Source organism: Macrotis lagotis, chromosome 4, assembly GCF_037893015.1.
Source record: "Macrotis lagotis isolate mMagLag1 chromosome 4, bilby.v1.9.chrom.fasta, whole genome shotgun sequence".
Classification (NCBI taxonomy): Eukaryota; Metazoa; Chordata; class Mammalia; order Peramelemorphia; family Peramelidae; genus Macrotis; species Macrotis lagotis.
Genome location: NC_133661.1, coordinates 125,169,553 through 125,190,730, shown reverse-complemented (window position 1 = coordinate 125,190,730; position 21,178 = coordinate 125,169,553). Strand labels below are relative to the sequence as shown.

The 21,178-nt window shown below is 36.2% G+C and overlaps 1 protein-coding gene and 1 pseudogene across 7 annotated transcripts in view; both read left to right on the top strand.

Moving 5' to 3' along the window:
- WDR93 (WD repeat domain 93) overlaps positions 1 to 21,178 on the top strand; it is a 68,243-nt gene that overhangs the window by 32,662 nt on the left and 14,403 nt on the right. For all 7 annotated transcript variants that reach the window (XM_074234094.1, XM_074234090.1, XM_074234092.1 and 4 more), the window contains 4 exons: positions 11,547 to 11,757; positions 12,144 to 12,207; positions 12,692 to 12,848; positions 17,914 to 18,103. In XM_074234094.1, the coding sequence (XP_074090195.1) occupies positions 11,547 to 11,757; positions 12,144 to 12,207; positions 12,692 to 12,848; positions 17,914 to 18,103 (622 nt within the window). The remainder of the gene's footprint in view (positions 1 to 11,546; positions 11,758 to 12,143; positions 12,208 to 12,691; positions 12,849 to 17,913; positions 18,104 to 21,178) is intronic.
- Positions 4,820 to 6,754, top strand: LOC141521483 (10 kDa heat shock protein, mitochondrial pseudogene; annotated as a pseudogene).

Genomic DNA, 21,178 nt, shown 5'->3' with positions numbered 1-21,178 from the left:
ATTTGAATTCAAAATATGATGCTTTCAAAGAGTGCCATAAAAATGAGAGATCCACACAAAGATTTTTTAAAAAGGTCAGGAGTAGGGGGCAGCTAGGTGGCACAGTGGATAGAGCACCACTCCACCCCAGAGTCAGGAGTACCTGCGTTCAAATCAGGCCTCAGACATTTAATTACCTAGCTGTGTGGCCTTGGGCGAGCCACTTAACCTCATTGCCTTGCAAAAACTTAAAAAAAGAAAAAAGGTCAGGAGTAAAATTTATTATGTAAACAAAGCAGGGGCAATAATCATGATCTCAGACAAAGTTAAAGCTAAACTAGATTTAATCAAAAGAAAAATAGGGAAACTACACTGTGTCAGTAAAATTATTGAATATTGTTTTAGACTATTTGAAATAGATAGTATAAAATACCTGAGAGTGTACCAGCCAAAACAGACATAGGACCTATATGACCATAAACATAAAATACATCTTTATGCAAAGTTAGATCTAAATAATTGAAGTAATATTTATTGTTTATAGAAAAATAAAGCTAATATAATAATTTGATCTAACTAATCTTATTTATTTAGTGCCATCTCAAATTACTAAAAAGTTATCTTACCAAGTTAGAAAAAATAATAACAAAGTTCATTTGGAAAACAAAAGGTCTGGAACTTCAAAGAAACCAGGGGAAAAAAGATGAAGGAAAACAAATTCCATAATATCAAACCTTAAGTCTATTATTGGTGAGAGCATTGTTGAAGCATAAAATGGGTAGTTTTAATTATTTTAGGTTAAAATTTTCTTGTATAAATAAAATTTATGCAGCTAAGAATAGAAAGAATGTAGAAAATTGGAAAAAACTTCCACAGACAATCTCTCAGATAGAATGTGATTGCTTTGAAATATTGTTATGGTGAAGGAAATGACAAGCTGGTCAATTTAGAAAAACAGGCAAAAAATGGCATATATGAAGAAAGATGCTGTCCAACTTAAGAGAAAAAATGACAAGTAGAAATAAGCATAGTACAAGCTTATATAAATGTTTATGAGAGTATATATTTGTCATATATGTGTAGGTTTACAGATACACACACACACACACACACACACACACACACACACACACACACACACACACACATATATATCCATGCTTAATTTTGCTTTCCTTGGGGGAGGGGGGAATTAAGGGAGTGAAAAATAAAGTAAAAAAGTGTACAGCAGAAAACAAAAGAAAACCTTCAAGGAAGCTAAGAAAAGCTAGGTAGCTTTGAAAAAAGTATGTAGTAGTTATTATATAGATTTTCTTGAAAAGGAACTTCATTGTTTTATATTGAATTCTCTCTTGCATTCTACTGAGTGCGTGGCAATATTTTTTCTTTTCTCATTGTTATATTAAAGTTTAAAATTTAAGAATAAAAAAAGCAAATCTTATTTCACTATGTAAATGTTTTTACTTAATAAAACTTCTCTCTCAATTCTTATGTTTGTTACAAGGGTTCTTTTTTCATTTGGAAGGGTTGTATGAAAGAGAGAAAAATAAATGGTTGTTCATTTTTAAAAAGTAAAATAAAATTACATTTAAGTAGGAGGAGCTTGGAGGCCCTTTGATAATAGTCACCATACTCTGTTTAGCATAATTACATATTTAGAACCTATCTCTATTATATTGCTTTTTGTCAGAGTGAGGGGAAGGGAAGGAAGAAAGGGAGAAGAATGTAAAATTCAAGACCTTGCCAAAAAAAAAAAAGACTGGTGGAAATGACCTCTTCATGTTGTTGAAAAAGCAAATAAAAAATATTTAATAAAGAAATAAATAATGGTTACCATAAACTGTCAGGAAGCAGGTTGCATGCTTTATCTTTATCCTTTGGAATTGGTCAACATTGCATCTGTCAGAGTTCTTGTGTTTTTCAAAGTCAATTGTCTTTTCAATGCTGTTATTTCTATATAAATTGTTTTTCTAGTTCTACTCCCTTTATTCTGCATTTGTTCCTACAAATCCTTCCAGGTTCTCTGAAACCATTCTTTTTAGCACTTCTTATGGTCCACTAGTATTCCATTACAATTCTCCAATAAATGGTTACCTGCTTAGTTTTCTGGGGTTTTTTTTTGGGGGGGGGGCTCTATCAAAAAGAGCTTCTATAAATACTTTCATATATTTAAGTTCTTTTTCTCTTTCTTTGATACCTCTTATTTGTATCACTGGATCAAAGTGTAGGCACAGTTTAATCATTTTGGGGGTGTTTAGTTTCAAACTTCTTTCCAGAATGCCTAGATTAATCCATAGCTCCACAAAACTACATTATTGTGCCTGTATGCCTACAACTCCTCTAACATTTGTCATTTTCCCTTTCTGTCAACTTTTACATTCTCTTGAGTGTGAGATGGAATGTTAGAGTTGCTTTTACTTTCAGTTCTCTCATTATTTGTTATTTAGAACATTTTTCCTTATTGTTGATTGTTGATAGTTTCCATTTCTTCCTTTAAAACTTTCTATACAAATTCTTTGGCCATATATCAGTTGAGAAATAGTTTCCATTCTCAAGGAGTTCAGTACCTGGATCACTTTCGTCCTCTCCTCCCAATTCCTGGGGGGAGATCAACCTGCCCTAATCCTGGGGGACATCAACCTACAGATTGATGCTTCCTTCAAACACCTTAAGCTCTCAGTTCCTTCATCTACACCTAAGCCATACACAAAGCTAACTATGTCCCAGACATCATCACCCATAAATGTTTCACTCCTGTGATGAAAAAAAAAAATGGACATTTCTCTAGCTGGTCATAACTTCTTATGCTGGAGCTGGTGCAAACCAGCTCATAAGAACCAATTGTTAAATTTTCAATGTGAGCATTTATACCCCAGAAATTGGCAAACTATAAAATCAGGACTTGATTTATTGTTTTATTCTTTATCCAAACTAAAGAAGTAATGGAGAAAATGTTAATATACAGATTTAACTTAAAAGTATGCCATGTGGTCATTCCTGTTTTTCCCCCAGTATATCATTACTCCTATCATTCTATCTCTTCCTATAACATATCCCTCCTAAACCTATTCTCCTTCCTTATCATGACCACCAGGCCTTCTATACATCAATATTTTCTCAAGCCATGGACCCTATTCTCAATTCACATTACTCCCTTCCTAGGGCAGCCAGGTGATGCAGTGAATAGAGCACTAGCCTTGGACAGGAGGACAGGAGTTCAAATGTGGCCCCAGACACTTGCCACTTATGTGACACTACTTTTGTGACCTTGGGCAAGTCACATAATACTGATTGCCTTGTATCCTGGCAACCTCCAGTTGTCCTGATTCATATCTGGCCCCTGGACCCAAATGATTCCAGAGAAGAAAGTGAGATTGGTGAATTAGCCCAGCTTCTCTCACTCAAATCCAATTCATGTGCTTGTCATGACATCACTCCTTGATGCTGAGATCTTCTTTGAGAACAAAGGACAAACACTACACCTATACCTTTCTTAGTTTCTATCTTGTAGTTATCCAGTTCAACTTCACACTGTTATCTCTTCTTGAATCCTTGACCCCTTTACCAAGCCTGAATCCAGCTCTGGATTACTTCCACATTCTGTCCCTTCTCTCCCACTCACATGCTGCTGAACAGATCTAGAGGTCATATAACCAAGCTGACCAGGTCCACCATTAATGCACATTATTATCTGACTTTAAATGGGCCCCCCTCTTGACTGGCAAGGCAATTCCCTCACCCCTCCCTAGTTGATTCTTTATTCTGCATTCTACAAGGGGCTGCTCCAGATCCTCTCACCTCTCCTCAAACCTGACTTAACTCACCTTTCCTCTGTGATCTCAGTTGAAGGCTTTGCTTTGTATATTACTAAATAAATAGAGGCAATTCAAGAACCCTTTTCTCCCCTTCTCATCATCTCAAAACCCCTTGACATTATTCCTCTACTCTCTCCTCCTTTACATCAGTCTCTAATAAGATAATCCTTCTCCATATCATTCCCTAGATAGATAGATAGATCAATTCATCTATACCCATAGATATATAGGGGTTTTTTGCCTTTGATCCTATCCCCCCTTCTCCAGTAGATTGCCTCTTCAGTCATCCCTCTTCTAATCCTTAATCTCTTATTCTATGGTTTCTCTTCCTTGCTGCCTAAATTATGCTCATCTCCTCCATTCTTTTTTTTGTTTTGTTTTGTTTTGCAAGGCAATGGGGTTAAGTGACTTGCCCAAGGCCACACAGCTGAGTAATTATTAAGTGTCTGAAGTCAGATTTGAACTCAGGTCCTCCTGACTCCAAGGCCACTGTTCTATCCACTTTGCCACCTAGCTGCCCCAAGTCTCCTCCATTCTTAAAAAAATCTTTGCTAGATCCTACCATCAATCAAGATAATCATTCCATTGTTTCTTCTCTTTCATAGTTAAAGTTTTAGAAAAAGTCTGTCCATATTCATTACTTTCACTTCATTTCCCATAACCACTACAAGCAAAGCCTTAAAGGAAAGCACATCTTGGGCACAAATTCAACTAGAATTCTTGTAAGAGGTGAAGCTAGAGTTTAAAGGAAAAGAGTTTTTTAAAAAAGTTTTTTAGGGGCAGCTAGGTGGCACAGTGGACAAAGCACCGGCCCTGGAGTCAGGAGTACCTGGGTTCAAATCCAGTCTCAGATACTTAATAGCTGTGTGGCCTTGGGCAAGCCACTTAACCCCATTTGCCTTGCAAAAAAAAAAAAGATATCTTAATAAAAAAAAGATATCTTAATAAAAAAGTTTTTTTTTAATAAGTGAAATGAGAGTGCTAGAAGGAAGAAAAATGGAAAGTGATAGCTGTGGAAGAAAGTATTAGAAAGAGAATTAACAGATTAGCACAAGAGATACAGAACTTTGCTCAATCAACAAACTCCCTGAAAATCAGAATGAACCAAATAGAAATTAATGATTCCATAAGACAACAAGAAATATTTAAACAAAGTCAAAAAAGAGTGAAAAATAGAAGAAAATGTAAAGTATTGTATAACAGAAACATCTAGTCTGTCAAGCAATCTGAAAAGAGAAAGTTTTAGAATGATTGAAGTAACTGAAAGTCATGACCAAAAAGAGTATTAGGGTTCAGAGGGAACACTTGTCTCAACAAGTTTATCTTTACAATATTCTTCAATTAAAAGAATAACTCTTGTGGACAGGAAAGGATGAAGGGAATGATTTCTGAGAAATCTGGGAAGACTTGCAGTTTAAGTGAGCACAGAACTGGGAAAACAATTTATATAACATTATTTTAAAGAAACTTTGGGACGGAGCAGACACACCGAGCCGGACAGTGAGCTGCAGGCCCCGGTGGGAGTCATGGAAGGGCAGGCTTTTAGAAAGTTTCTTCCCCTCCTTGACCGAGTTTTGGTGGAAAGGAGTGCTGCTGAGACTGTTACCAAGGGGGAGGTATCATGCTTCCAGAGAAGTCTCAAGGAAAAGTATTACAAGCCACAGTAGTGGCTGTTGGATCAGGATCCAAAGGAAAGAGTGGAGAGATTCAGCCAGTTAGTGTGAAAGTTGGAGACAAAGTTCTTCTTCCAGAATACAGTGGCACCAAAGTAGTTATAGAGGACAAGGACTATTTGTTATTTAGAGATAGTGACATTCTGGGGAAATATGTGGACTGAAATCACTAATGAAGTGGCCTCTAAAAGTTGCCCATCCCACTGAAGTTCTGAAATCTTTGTTTCATCATGTAAATAATTTCCAGGTCTCTTGTTTTATAATAAATGGATATCTTGTGTCTCTAAAATCCAATTTCTCTGCATCAATATGAACATTTCCAAATAAAAAAAGTATAAATGGATGGTTAACTATTTCATGTGTTAAGATTTCCCTGAAATGTTATTTTAATTTCCTACATCTATAGATATTAGAGTTTAAAAGACTGGAGCTTTGCTACAATTGTATCTGATTAATAACAAGAATAAACAGTAACATTCCTCTTAGTGTGATTATGGAAACTTAAAAAAAAAAAAGAAACTTCGAAAGACTTAGGTACTCTAATCAGAGTAATGACCAACTAAGACTACAGAGAACTAGTGATAAAAAAAAATTCTAACCACCTTTTGATAGCAAAAAAAAAGAGTAGAGAATGAGACATTTATACACACACACACACACACACACATTTATTGATTTATTGGATATAGCCAATGCAGAAATTGTTTTGTTTTTACATATTTGTAATAGCAAGTTTGTTTTTCTTTTTTTTTTTCAAAAGAGGGTGGTAGGGGAAGTAGAGAGCAAGGGAGAGGTCAGATTTTTGCTTACTGAGAAAAATTTAATTAAAAATTGTTTTTTGTAAGCATAGACTTGACCATTGTCATTTCTCTACTCAATAAACTCTAATGATTCCTTATTGCCTCTTTTTAAATTTAAATTTAAATTTTTAAATTTAAAATTCTTCAGAATCTAGTTCCAACCTAATTTTTAGCCCTATTATACATTAATTCTCTTCCTGCATCTACAATCTAATTAAATCTGTTCTTGCTTTTTTCCTTATGCATGCCAATCCATATCATCATCCATACTGGAAATGCTTTTCTTCCTTATAGAATAACTTAAAGCTAGGTCCCCGTTGGTGTGAATAATAAAGCCCATGAAGTCATAGCATCATGTGAAATCACACTTTTCACAGCTAACAGTCATATTAAAATATGACTGTTGGTTCTAGCCCAGTCGAAATATACAATAAGTTTTTTTACAAAAAAGTTTATCTATTAATAACAGCTAAATATATATTTCTGATTCAGTTTATAACAAAGTAATGAGTCTATAAAAAAGCAAAATTATTATTTTTTTTACTTGCTGAATATGGTACCTAAAGATAAACCTTCACAGACAATATGGTGAAAATGTCATTATGACGAAAATATCAAAATTCATTTAAAATATTTTAGCTGCATAGAATGAAGTATTTTTTTCTTTAAATTTTCAAACATATACTGATAAATACTGAAAGGTTTATCCACATCTCAAAGAATTCACATGCTAACATTTTCACAAAATCACCCAAGAGTATTTGGGTACTAGCAATGGAGGAGTTGAGCAAACTAGGATCTGGAGAATCATATCTTGCCCCTGCTGCTTTTACACACTTACCTTTATGCACCCCCAGCTAAGAATGGTTTTTATATTAAATAAAATAAAACTTTTACTTTTAAATATAAAAACCAGACAACAGACCAGATTTGACCTTCAAATCATAATTTGCTGATCCCTGACCTAGAGCATTTTCTAAAATCAGTAATGCTTCAAATGCCACATTGTTATCCTTGAAATGTTCTTCAACAGCTGTCCTAAAATAACTTGGAAACCAGACTTTGAAAACAGCTTTAGTCATCCAACCTCCTTATTTGTTCTCCAAAGAATGGATAGTTGGAGCCTCACCTCTTTGAGCAAGAGAATTTGGAAACCAGTGAGGATGGGCTTTAGGATCTAATGCACTACAACTCTTTAAAAAATGGGCAGGTGATCAATCCTTGGACACTTTAAATATAGGTTGAATTTTTTCTTTCTTATAAATGCAAACTTACATGAATTAATGCTGAGTGAAGGTAGCGGAACCAGTTACATGAATTAATGCTGAGTAAAGGTAGTGGAACCAGGAGATCATTGTATGCCTTAACTGCAACATTATGTGATGATCCACTAAGACTTAGTTTTCTCAGCAATAACAATGACCAAAGACAATTCTAAAGGCTTGTGATGGAATATACCAAATGACATTCAGAGAAAATACTATAAAGCCTAAATGCAAATCCTAGCATACTATTTTCACTTTTTAAAATTTATTGTGTTTTTTTCTTTCTCACATTTTTTTTCCTTTTTGTTCTGATTCTACTTTCACAACATGACTAATAGGAAAATACATTTAACATGATAGTAGATAACATCAGATTATTAGCTGTCAAGGGGAGGAGGAGGGAAGGAAAGGAGGGAAAAAAAATGTAGAACTTAAAAATCTTACCAAAAAAAGTATGTTGAAAACTATCTTTACCAGTAATTGGAAAAAATAAAATTTTTTTTAAAAAGAAATGTAAGCTCTAGAATAAGTCCATTTCAGTCACATCAAAATGTGTTGATCCTGTGTCTACTTTCTTTATTTTCTGCAAAACATCCTTGTCTGCACTAGCCACCTCTCCAATAATTTTAACATTATGCCACTAACCTCAATGTTTAATGTACCAACTGCTTCTTGCAGTAAAAATTTCTTCGCTGTGTGCTTTATTTCTATTTTACTTCACTATCCATGCTGTGAAACTGACAAACTCGATACTGTAAACTTGAATAAACTTTTTCTTTAAGTAGCTGCTCTGCTAGGTAAAGTAATAGGGTTGGTATTTGGGGGGGCTTGGATTATGGGTTTGTGATTCTCAATCTATCCAGTAAAAAGAGAATACATTTCCAATACTATTAATCAGTTCAATCAGTAAACATTTATTAAATACAATGTGTCAAATATTTTCCTAAATACACTAGAGATATAAAGACAGTCTAATGATGAACCAGCTTGCAAGCAATTATGTACAAACCAACTATAAATGAAATAAATTGGAAATAATCAATAGTGGTAAGGAACTAAAATTAAAGGGAACTTCCCATAGAAAATGAGATTTCAGGGACGGCTAGGTGGTGCAGTGGATAGAGCACCAGCCCTGGAATCAGGAGTACCTGAGTTCAAATCCGGCCTCAGACACTTAATAGTTACCTAGTTGTGTAGCCTTGGGCAAGCCACTTAACCCCATTTGCCTTGCAAAAACCTAAAAAAAAAAAAATGAGATTTCAGCTTGGACCTGAAGCCAGGGAAGTCAGGAGGTCAAGATGAGGAGGGAAAGAATTACAAGCAGAGTGGTCAGCCAGAAAAAAAAGGATGAATTTGGAAGAGTTTCTTATTTGAGGACAATTAGGAGACCTGTCCCATTGGATCTCAAGAGAGCAATGAAGTAGGTTAAGTATAGAAGCACTGGAAAGTTAGGAGAGGGCCAAGTTAGGAAGGGCTTTGAATTCATCAAGCAGAATATTTTATAACTTGGAAGTGATAAGGAGCCAATGGAGTTTATGGAGTAGGGAGAAGTGATGTGGTCAAACCTTTACTTTGAGGATCACTTTACCAGTTATGTGAAGGGTAGATTAGAACAGGGAAAGAATATTTTTTTCCTTCTCCTAATATTTTATTCATTTTTCCAACTACATGCAATGGTAGTTTTTCCTCTTTTTTGTGAGATTTTATTTATTTTGAATTTTACAATTTTTTTCCCCAATCTTACTTCCCTTCCCCCAACCCCCACAGAAGGTAGTCTGTTAGTCTTTATATTGTTTCCATGGTATGCATTGATCTAAGTTGAATGTGATGAGAAGAAATCATATCCTTAAGGAAGAAACATAAAGTATGAGATATAGCAGAATTATATAATAAGATAACATTTTTTTAAAAATTAAAGGTAATAATTTGAATCGATGTACAACATGGAAACAAAGTAAAGACTGACAGATTGCTTTCCATGGGGGGGTGGGAGGAGGGAAGTAAGATTGGGGGAAAAATTGTAAAACTTACATAATATCTTTAATAAAATTAAAGGTAATAGGCTTTGGTCTTTGTTCAAATTCCACAATTCTTTCTCAGGATACAGATGGCATTTTCCATCACAGATACCCCAAAATTGTGCCTGATTGTTGTCCTGTTGGTATGAGCAAGTCCATTAATGTTGATCATCACTCCTATGTTGGTCTTAGGGTGTGGAATGTTCTTCTGGTTCTGCTCATCTCGTCAGCATCAATTCATACAAATCCCTCCAGGCTTCCCTGAATTCCCATCCCTTCTGGTTTCTAATAGAACAATAATATTCCATCAGACACACACACACACACACACACACACACACACACACACACACACACCATAGTTTATTGATGTACATCCCCTCAATTTCCAATTTTTGCTACCACAAACAGAGCTGCTATGAATATTTTTGTACAAGTGATGTTTTTACCTTTTTTCATAATCTCTTCAGAGTATAGCCCCAGTAGTGGTATTGCAGGCTCAAAGGATATGCACATTTTTGTTGCCTTTTGGGCATAATTCCAAACTGCTCTCCAGAAAGGATGGATGAGTTCACAGCTCCAAGAACAGGGAAAGAATATTCTTCCTAATAATTGTTTGCAAACCACAAAAAAACACAATGCTTTTTTTACCTGCATGTTTTATAATAATCTTTCTGCCATATTCTATTTTTAGAGTTACGATAACCACATTTATTCCACTCAATAATATCAGGGTTTTTTGGTTCTAATCTTTTTTCAACTGTTAGTGTTTCCAGCTGAAGTATTATTCTTTTTGTTCATTTTATTAAGGGCTCTTTTAAAAAAAATTCATTTAAGTTTTAGCAATCTGATGTCCAGGATGTCTCGTTCACATATGGCAATATGGTCACAATAGGCAAGTATAGTCTGAAGAAACAGTAGCATATTAAAACTTTTCCTTAGTTTGCAGGCATCTCATTCACTGAATTTTGGGTCACATTTATATACTAAATCAAATTTCACATTATTAATACCTGCATGAATATTGGACCTATCTCTATTTCCTTCAAGATTTAGTTCAAGCACTAGGTGGCTAGGTGGCACAGTGGATAAAGCACTGGCCCTGGAGTCAGGAGTACCTAGGTTCAAATCCGGTCTCAGACACTTAATAATTACCTAGCTGTGTGTCCTTGGGCAAGCCACTTAACCCCATTTGCCTTGCAAAAAAAAAAATACAACCTAAAAAAAAGATTTAGTTCGAGCACTGCTTCCTTCTACATGAAGCTTATCCTGGTTCTCCTTATTACTAGTTCCTTCCCTTCCTAAATAACCTTTTTAAAAAAATTTTTTCTGCATATGGTGATAGAGGTCCATGTGTTCTCCCTTGGAAGACTTTAAATACCTTAAGAACAGAAATGGTTTCATTTTTGTCTCTGTGTCTGCAGTGCCTGGCTCAGCACTTGACTTAAAAGAGGCACTTAATAAATTCTTATTTACTGATTGACTGATGAATGAGGTCACAACCCCTTCTTTAGTCCTAAAAGCTCTCTTAAGATAGTTAGACATATTTCTTCCTTAGTCTAGTATACCCTGATTTACTAATAGGTATTTTTCTCATATCTTTGACTCACATTTTATGTGACCTGGTATCATTTTATAACTCACACTAAACCAATTTCACATTATTTAAATCTGCATTAATCAAGACCTATCTTTTATATTTCTTTCATAATTTCTCTCAAGCACTGCCTTCTATATGGTGTTTATCCTGATTGTCTTTTTTTTTTTGGTTTGTTTTTGTTTTTGCAAGTCAATGGAATTAAGTGACTTTCCTAAGATCACACAGCTAAGTAACTCTTAAGTGTCTGAGATCGGATTTGAACTCAGGTCTTCCTGACTTCAGGATCAGTAGTCTATCCACTGGGTCATCTAGCTGCCCCCTCTGATTCTCTTATAAAGAATCTTCCATTCTGTACAAGCTCTTTTTTGACTAGACTATGGGTATTTGCTTTTCCAGGATTCCTACTTGGTGTGGTCTCCCTCCCAGAGGGATGTTCATGCAAAAGTATTCACTTCTTGAAAAATATTGGAAGCCCCAACGAATGCCTATTTCCACAAGTTGGATACTCCAGTGAAGTGCAGGTTCTGGTGTTGTGCACCGATGGGTCTCTTCATCTGGTGAAAGGTGAAAAATCGAAGAATCCAAGCATCAGTGTGGTCATGGAGAGGTTAGTGAGCTAAACAAAATTTGTTGTGTCTGTGTATTTTAAGGATTTGGAGAAACATGTTTATATTTTATGACAAACATTTTTTGTGTTTTACTGTTTTCCTAAAAAAAAAGCAACTGCAACATAATATCTTCTGCATGGTATTCTTGTTATTATTTCTGATAAAAATATAAATGGAAATGGAATAATGTGCTCAGGCCAGTGTGCATGTACTTTCTTTCATACAGGTATGTACAATGGCAAGCACCCTTTTAGGGCATGTGGAATTTCATAACTGACTAAAGCAGATGCCTACAGGTCTCTGCCTATTAACTGCAGGGTTCTTCCAATTGTCATTATTCCTTAGTGAATTTCTCAAGACCCACAATATCTTTTTTTTTTAATAGACCTGTAAAGAATCCAAATGAAACTGTTTGTACTCTGGCTCCCATCCCATTTTTACCTTCTATGGTAAGTAACTTTCAATTTTCAAATTTGGTAAACACCCCAAATAAGCAAAGACTATAGGAAAAGAGCTCATCCTTTTGGAGGACTCTTCTAAAATCTCAATGGGTTAATTTAGTCCTGGTCCTGGGCCTCTGTTAGGATGTAAATGATTCCTAGCTTAGGACTGGGGCCTGAAATCACGGCCCCTTTCATTGTTAACAAATATCATGAGTTAACAAATAATTCTTCAGCAAACAAACTATTTAATGGACTGTTTTCTATTTTTCTTGTTTTAATTTAAAGCTCTTGTTGGTTCAAGGTACTGGATGAGGAGTAGCAATATAAGCTTTTCTTTGATATGATTGTTATCCAATGGTTACCATTATTCTATCCTAGGATTCCCAATTATTTTCACTGCATAGTCCCCAGAGTTCTTTCTGTGAGTGAAGAACACTGGCAATATAATCTACAATCCTCTAATAACTTCAAAATCTATTTGCTTCCCCAGATACTTCTCTTTATTTGGGATGGATCAGTGTATATCATGGATATGACCAAGTCTCAGATCATCTGTGAATTGGGTCCTTCTCCTACTTATTGTTTGGGAAATCCCTGGCAGCCTGTGTTTGCACTGTCTTCAGATGGTCAGCAAGTGTTCATACGGGGTAAAAAAGGAAAATTTTTTGTTCTACTAAGGACAGTTAAGGAAAGGAGATAGCTTGAAAACCCAAGCATTATGGCCACATTGATCCTCTTTTTAGCTTGTAGTTCCATTCGTAAAGAAGGTGTGCCTCTATGTTTATAAGCCCCTCATGAATTCCTCTTCTCTTTTTAACATTCACTGAATCACAGGATGTCATAAATGGAAAGGAACCTTGAGACAATCTAGTACAAACCCTAGCTAGCCAGCAATCCCTTCTGCAACATACTCAACTAGCAGTCACTGTAGCCTTTGCTTGCAGACATTTAGTGAAGGGAATGAATAATGCAACTGGGATCTCATTGAATTGAATGTTTCCTCCAATAATGTAAAGGATAAGCCATCCACACTGCTGGTCCAAAACAACATTCGCCTACTTCCTCCCATGAGGGAACAGTCACCTGTTATTCCTTGTTGTTACTTCTTGACTAGCCCATTTTTTTCTTCTGTTCATAGAATTCCTTGATGTCATCTTTTTTTATTCTTATTTTGTTCATTTATTTTTCCAATTATATGAAACAGTAGTTTTTTGTAAACTTTTGAATTTTACATTTTTTCCCTCCTTCCCTCTCCCCTCTCCCATCAGAAATCTGATATAAGTTCTACATATATAATCCATAATAAACATAGATCCTTACTGATAATGTTGTGAGCAAAATCAGATTAAAATGGAAGAAAACATAAGAGAGAAAAAAATGACATAATACATAAAATAACTTTAAGATAATAAGCTTTGGTCTGCATTTAAACTTCACAATTTCTTCTCTGGATACAGATGGTATTTTCCATCACAAGTCTTGTAAAATTGCCTTTGATTATGGACTATTGTCCATCATGGTTAATCAATACCTATGTCGTTGTTAGTGTGTATAATGTCCTTCTGGTTCTGCTTATCTCAGCATCAATCCATGCAAATCTTTCCAGGTTTTTCTGAAATCCCATCCCTCATGATTTCTTATAGAACAATAATATTCCATCACATACATATATCACACTCTGTTCAGCCACTCCCCAACTGATGGGCATCCCCTCAATTTCCAAGTCTTTGCCACTACAAAAAGAGCTGCTGTGAATATGTTTTCACTTCTGAGATTTTTACCCTTTAGGGGTAAAACCTCTTTAGGATACAGACCCAGTAGTAATATTGTTGATCAAAGGGTGTACACAGGGCAGCTAGGTGGTGCAGTGGATAGAGCACCGGCCTTGGAATCAGTAGGATCTGAGTTCAAGGCCTCAGATATTTAATAATTACCTAGCTGTGTGACCATAGGCAAGTTTAATCCTGATACCTTAAAAAAAAAAAAGTATGCAGAGTTTTATTGCCCTTTGGTCATTGATGACATCTTTTACTCTCATTCTTTGAAATTCCTCATTTGCTCATTGGTTATTTGTTCCAGCCTGCTCATACACATACTATAACATACCAGTGATCATTTCTACAGAGACTGTATTCCTATATCTCCTGTCTATATCTTTTAAAAATTTAACTTCTCTATTGAGTTCCCTTAGGAGCAACAATGATCTGTTTAGATAGCTCTGTCTTTTTCCTCCTTTTGGAATAATTCTTGAATTTCATTCTTGAAAGAGCTTCCTATCTCTCTTGGACCTACTTTTCATGTAAAATATGAGCCCATCAGTTCCCACTTATCATTTATTTGACTCTTTTGAAATCTGCTATCACAAAATCTAAGGAACAGGTCAGACTGACTGGCTTTTTTTGTCCTTCTCTGTCATGAATCTATGTTATGAATATTCACTTCCAGTTCACCAAAAATGAGATGATTACAGATTTAGAGCTAGAAGAGATCTTAGAGACCACTGAATCCAAATCCTTTATTTTATAGGTGAGAAAATTGAGAACAAAAAAATTGTGTGACTTGTCCAGGGTCACTCAACTAGTAAGTATTTGGGGTGAATTTGAACTGGTTTTCTTAAATTTTAAATCCTGTGCCCAATCCCAACACGAAAATGTTTAGCTGTTAGTCAGAATCTGAGTCAGACTGCTGTTTTTTTTTCCATTGCTTTTAAAGAATGAAATTTTCACCACAATAAAACACAAATGGGTCAAGTATCTCTGCTTTTGACAGAGAAGGAAAACTTTAGCATAATACAAATAGTGCAGTTCTACATCACTAAAATATTCTGTTTCTGTACTAAGTTTATGATGTTTCTTAACTTGTTGTCTAATTCATCCTTCTAAGTGGCTTTTAATTCAATCTCACAACAAAATCACTCCTCCTTTTTCCCCTCCGTTGGGCCTCCCCAGTACTTATTACTAAATGTTCCCCCATGAATTACAGGATTTTTCCTCATGTGAATCTTTTTAATATATAATTCCATGCTAACATATATCCATTTTATCTGTTTTGTACATTTTGATTAAAGTATACCTTTCAGAGAAACATAGCCCCATCATGAATTCTATCTCACCTCATTTGAATGATCCCATCAAGATTAATTTTGTCTTCTTGCATGAGGATCTTGGGGACTAATGGTTCCTTGCTCCTACTCTGTGCATATTTATGGCAGTACCTGAGTTAAAATTATTAGATATTATCCTTAGATATTATCTTCTATGAATCTGCTCTTCTTCCTCCTGTTGCTGTTCTATATAGAATCTGTTGTGTTCAACTGAGGTGGATAATTTTATTCCTTTCCATCCCTTCTCAGTTTAAAGCCTTCTTTATTAAATTATGAATACTCTTACTTTAAAAATTCTACTTAGGTGTACTCCATCCTTAGTTAAAAACTCATCCTTTCCATATTTTTAAGCTACATTTCAGAAATCCATGTCTCCTTAAGTACCATCTTCTCAGCCAGCTGTGTGCATTGGCTAAAAGAAAATAATATGCTCTCTAAGATCTTCAGTTTCCTTCTAGGATTCAATAGTCTTTAGTCTAGTTGTTGAGTTCCTTCATGAATTGCCAGAAGCAGGTAGTGGTAGTCAAGTCTGACAAGTCTCAGGTGTTGTGTTATGTACCAGATGCATGCTCCAGGAAGATTCCGGACCAGGAAGACTGAGGTAGGGGGAAAAAAAAAAGAAATTAGGTAGAAAAATAACTATAACTATCTCAGTTTGTTTTAGCAGGGAATTGCCAACTTATCCCTGTCTATTCTTTATCCATTCTTCATGGTGGCAGCCAACCTGTGGATCAACATCATAAATTCCTGTTGAAAAGGAAGCTCCAGTTCCCACATCACTAGAAAGGAACCTCATAATTGTATTTTGATTAAATGGTATAATGTCTATAAAGTGCTTTGCAAGCCTTAAACCACTGTACAAAAGTGGGCTGCTATTATTTTTTAATTACCTGCTACATAATTCAAAAGTTTAGTGGCTTCATTCACTTCCTTGTCTGAGTCATATTCTATTATCCTTCTATATCTCAGCAGATAATGCCTTCTCCCCCTTCTCCATCCCCACCCCCAACTTCTTCACATTCTTTTTCTTCTTTGCTTCCTCCTTGAAATATCTCCATTCTTTCAAGGAAATCTTCATTCTCCTTGATAACCTGTAGAAAGGGGATGTGCACTTTCAGTCCTTTCACTTTCCTCTTGAAGTTGGAAACCAACTTGAACTTTTGTGTTGCACAAGTCAATTAATTGTGTTAATTAATATTAGCAGAAACAACCTCTTCACTACATAATGCTTAAAATAAGTTCTACAATCCTTTATTCTCCTTCAGGTGATTCTTTGGCTAGTCCTAGTAACTAACTATTTGTGGCAAACTCCTTATTTGTAAGATCGAAATCTAATACCTACCATAGTTTGATGATGAAAAATGCTCTCCACTTACAGATAAAGAACCAATGAATTCAGAGTGCAGATTGAAGAATTTTTTCTTTTTCTTTTTTTATCATTATTTTTTTTGGTCAATCATTTAAGTTGTATCCGGTTTTTTGTGACCCTATGTGGGATTTTCTTGGCAAAGATACTGAAGTGATTTGTCATTTCCTTCTCCATTTCATTTGACAAATGATGAAACTGAGGCAAACAAAGTTAATGATTTCCCCAAGGTCACTCAGCTAGTATCTGAGAACAAATTTGAACTCATGAAGATGAATCTTCCCACTCCAGGCCTAGCACTCCATCCTAGCTGCCTTTTTCTTTTTTTATTTTTTAATATAACTAATATGGAAGTTTGTTTTGTGTAACTTAAAAATCTGTAATGAATTTTGTATTTCTTGCCTTAACAATGAATAGAGAAAGGATGCAGGGAGGGATGAATTTTGTATTTCTTGCCTTAACAATAAATAGAGAAAGGATGCAGGGAGGGAGAACATCTGAAACTGAACATAAAATTGGGTAAGAATTAAAAAAAAAAAGAAATCATTTAATGAGATCTGCCTAATTTATTTCACCTTTTTTTTCTTACCTCCAGATAATTCAGACACTAGGATTTCTGTTTCCATGGGGAAAAAACAAAACTTAATTTACTTAATAGACTGAACACATACTTACAACAAGACACGAGGAAACAAAAGCCCAGGACAATCTATTTAATAATATCTACCTACCTTGTATCAACTTGATGCTGATCGTCAAGTAGCTCTCTAGTCACTAGACCATCTCCTAATGTCTTTCCTGATGAAATTTTAAATTTTTTTTAAAATTTGGGATATCTCACAGTAACTTTTTCTTTTTTTTTCCCCCTTTATTTTTTGGGGGAGGAGACTGTCCAGGGTAAGTGACTTGCCCAGGGTCACACAGGCATGAAGTAAGTCTCTGAGGCTGGATTTAAACTTGGGTCCTCCTGACTCTAGGACTGGTGCTCTGTACCCTGTACCACTGCTGCCCATAGCAACTCTTGAGTCATTCTATTCTGCATAAACCAGGCCCTCAGAGGCAAGAAACACAGCTAACCATATCTTGACAAGCAGAATGAAAAAGTCCCAGAGGAGAACCAAACCCCTGCTAGAAGAGGGACCATGTGTGCCTGCTGGTGTCCCACCTATATGTCTTTCATTGCAAAGACCTTATAGTATATCTTAGACAACATGGTCTTCCTTTGTTCTTTTTTTTTTTCCAGGAGACAAACAAGATCGTGCTCTACATCCGAAGGAAAACTACTGCATTTTTGTTTTTAAATTGGCTTCCTACCAACTATTAAAGCCTTCCTTATCTAAAGATGAATCTTCTCAACCTTCTTCATCAGAAATTATCAACATTTCCCAGAACTTTCCCTTGGATAAGAGATGTGAAATTTTCCTCCAGAACCGGTAAATAATTCCAAAGTAACATCCTTCTATCTCCTCATAGCGATAGCCTGAACTTACAATGTATTTAAACATTGTATGAGGGGAGGAGCATTTTCAGCATATCACCAGTTCCCTCCAGGCCCCAACTCTATACTCTTATTCTCATATCTTGTGTATGTTAGGTTAGTGAATAGAGAGTATTAAGAATGAGTATAAGTGGGGGTGGCTAGGTGGCGTAGTGAATAAAGCACCTGCCTTGGAGTCAGGAGTACCTGGGTTCAAATCCGGTCTCAGACACTTAATAATTGCCTTGCGCAAGCCACTTAACCCCATTTGCCTTGCAAAAAAAAAAAAAAAACCTAAAAAAAAAAAGAATGAGTATAAGTGAAGGACTTTTCTCCCCCACCCCTTATCTCTTATATTCTCTCATCTTTTAAATGTTCTTTGAGGGAGCTATGCAGGGGTTTTTTTGGTTTATTTATTTTATATTATTACAATAAATTTGTTGTGAGAGTAAGCCCCACTCCCCCCAAAAAAGATGAGAAACCTCAAGAATAGTGAGAGGAAAAAAATGTACTTCAGTCTGTGCTCAAATTCCAATGACTGTCTCTGGAATGAGTTGCCTTCTTTATTATAAGTCCACCAAAAAAGTTGCTTCAATATTTTCCCCACAGTTGCTATTACTAGCGCTACTCTATTCCTTCTCACTTCATTTATTCCATTCTCTCTCCTTTCATCCTGTACCTACTCAGAAGTGGGTTGTATCTAAGTACCCTTCCCATGATCTTCCCTCTCTTCTATCACCTATTCCCTCCTTCCCTCCCCCCATTCCCCCTTATCCAATCCCTTTCTTCTCATTTTTCTCTAGGATAGGATAGATTTCTATACTTATTAAGTGTGTACATTATTTCCTCTCTGAGTCATTTCTGATGAGAATGAAGGCTCACTCATTCCCCCTTGCCTTCCCCCTTCCCACTCCATTGAAAAAGCTTTTTCTTGACTCTTATGTGAAATTTCTTAGCTTCTTCTTCATCTCCTTTCCCTTCCTCCTAGTACTTTTCCTTTATCACCCATGGACTACATCTTTTTACTATATTATACCATTATATTCTGCTCCTTCCTATGTCCTGTCTATATATGCTCCTTCTAACAGCTCTTATAAATGAGAAAGTTCATGAATTATCAGTATCTTCTTCCCATGCAGGAAGACAAACAGTTCAACATCATTAAGTTCCTCATAGTTAGTCCTTCTTGCCAACCCTTTCTATGGTTTCCCAGAGTCTTTTACTTGGAGATCAAACTTTCTGTTCAACTCTGGTTGTTTCAATAGGAAAATTTGAAAGTCCCCTGTTTGATTGAAAGTCCATCTTTTCCCCTGAAAGAGGATGTTCAGTTTGGCTGGGTAGTTACCTTTGGCCTCCTGGAATATCATATTCCAATATGAGTCCTTAATGTAGATGTTGCCAGATCCTGTGTAATCCTGACTCTAGAGCCATAGTAGTTGAGTTGTTTGTTTCAGTCAGTTTTTAGTATTTTCTCTTTGACTTGAGAGTTTGATAGTTTAGCTATAATATTCCTGGAAGTTTTTCTTTTGGGATCTCTTTCAGGAGGTGATTGGTGAATTCCTTCAATTTCTATTTTTACCCTCTGCTTCTAGGATCTCAGGGCAATTTTGCTGTATTGTTTCTTGAAAAAATGAATTAATTTTTTGGGGGGGAGTGTTTGGAATGGTTTTATTTATTTCAGGGTTCTCGCAAAGTCATCAGCTTCCTTTAGTTCCATTCTGCATTTGAAGGAGTTATTTTCTTTAGAGAGCTTTTTTATTTCCTTTTCCAGCTGACCAATTCTGCTTTTTAAGACATTCTTCTCCTCATTTGCCTTGTGTGTTGCTTTTTCCATTTGTTCTTTATTGGTTTTTAACATATTGTTTTCTTCAGTATTTTTTCTGTTTCTTTCACCAAACTGCTGACTTGGTTTTCATGATTTATCTGCATTGCTCTCATTTCTCCTCCCAATTCTTCCTCTACCTCCCTTAATTTCTTTTCAAAGTCTTTTTTGAGCTCATACATAGCCAGAGCCCATTTTCTATTTCTCTTGGAGATTTTAGTACAGAAGCTTCAATTTTGTCATGGTCTGAATCTTTCATGGGACCAAAATAATTTTCTGTGATCAAGTGTTTGCTCATTTCCTCAGCCTATGACTGATTTACCACGCTTCCAAGGCTTTGGAGGGTTTTGGGGACATTTTTGGGATACCCCACTGGGACCTTAATTCCTCCAAGGTCTTATGAGAAGCTTTGACTGCTCTCTTGCCTGTGCTTTGGTATGTGGAAGACCACAGGCCCTCCCCTGTGCCCTGGAGCTGAGAAGGGGGTCCCTACTCAGCTATGGTGGTGTGGAAGCCCAAACTGCAACCTGGATTTGGGTGTGATCAAACAACTGACTCCTGCTCCAGGGAGAGCAGAGGAACCTCTGCAGTCCCTGACCCCCTTACCATCTGTGAGCTGTGGTAGGTACGGGCTAGCTTCCTCTATTCCTGTTACACATTCTCACTGCAGGGCTGCTCTGAGCCTGGCGCAGTGCAGCAAAGTTCTCTCACCACCCCTTCAAACTGTTCCCAGTGATCCCTGGGCCAGGAGGTCTGGAAACTGTCCCCTCTGCTACAGACCCAGGCACCACCAGGGATCTAGGCACTTGGCCTGACTGCAACTTCACTCACAGTGGCTCTTTCCAACCCCCAGTCCTGGTGAAATAGACCTTTCCCAACCTAAGTTGTCTTGAACTGGGAAATTGTATCATTTGGTCTTTCTGTGGGTTTTGCCCCTCTGAATTTTGACTGGAGTCATAATTTGACAACTATTGGAGTTTTGGGGGGGATGAGTTTCTAGGAATTCCTGCCTTCATGCCACCATCTTGGTTCTGCCCCCAGTCAGAGCTATACATTTTTAAAGAGAATGATCCGAGAGCGCTTTTTAATAATTTAGAGAAAATGAATATCTTTAGTTGTGCTGACATTTTCCTCAAAATCAGACTCAACTCTGTGAGCTTCATAAATGGCATGTTAACAGTAGTCTTCCCTATTAAGGATTTCTTCCTT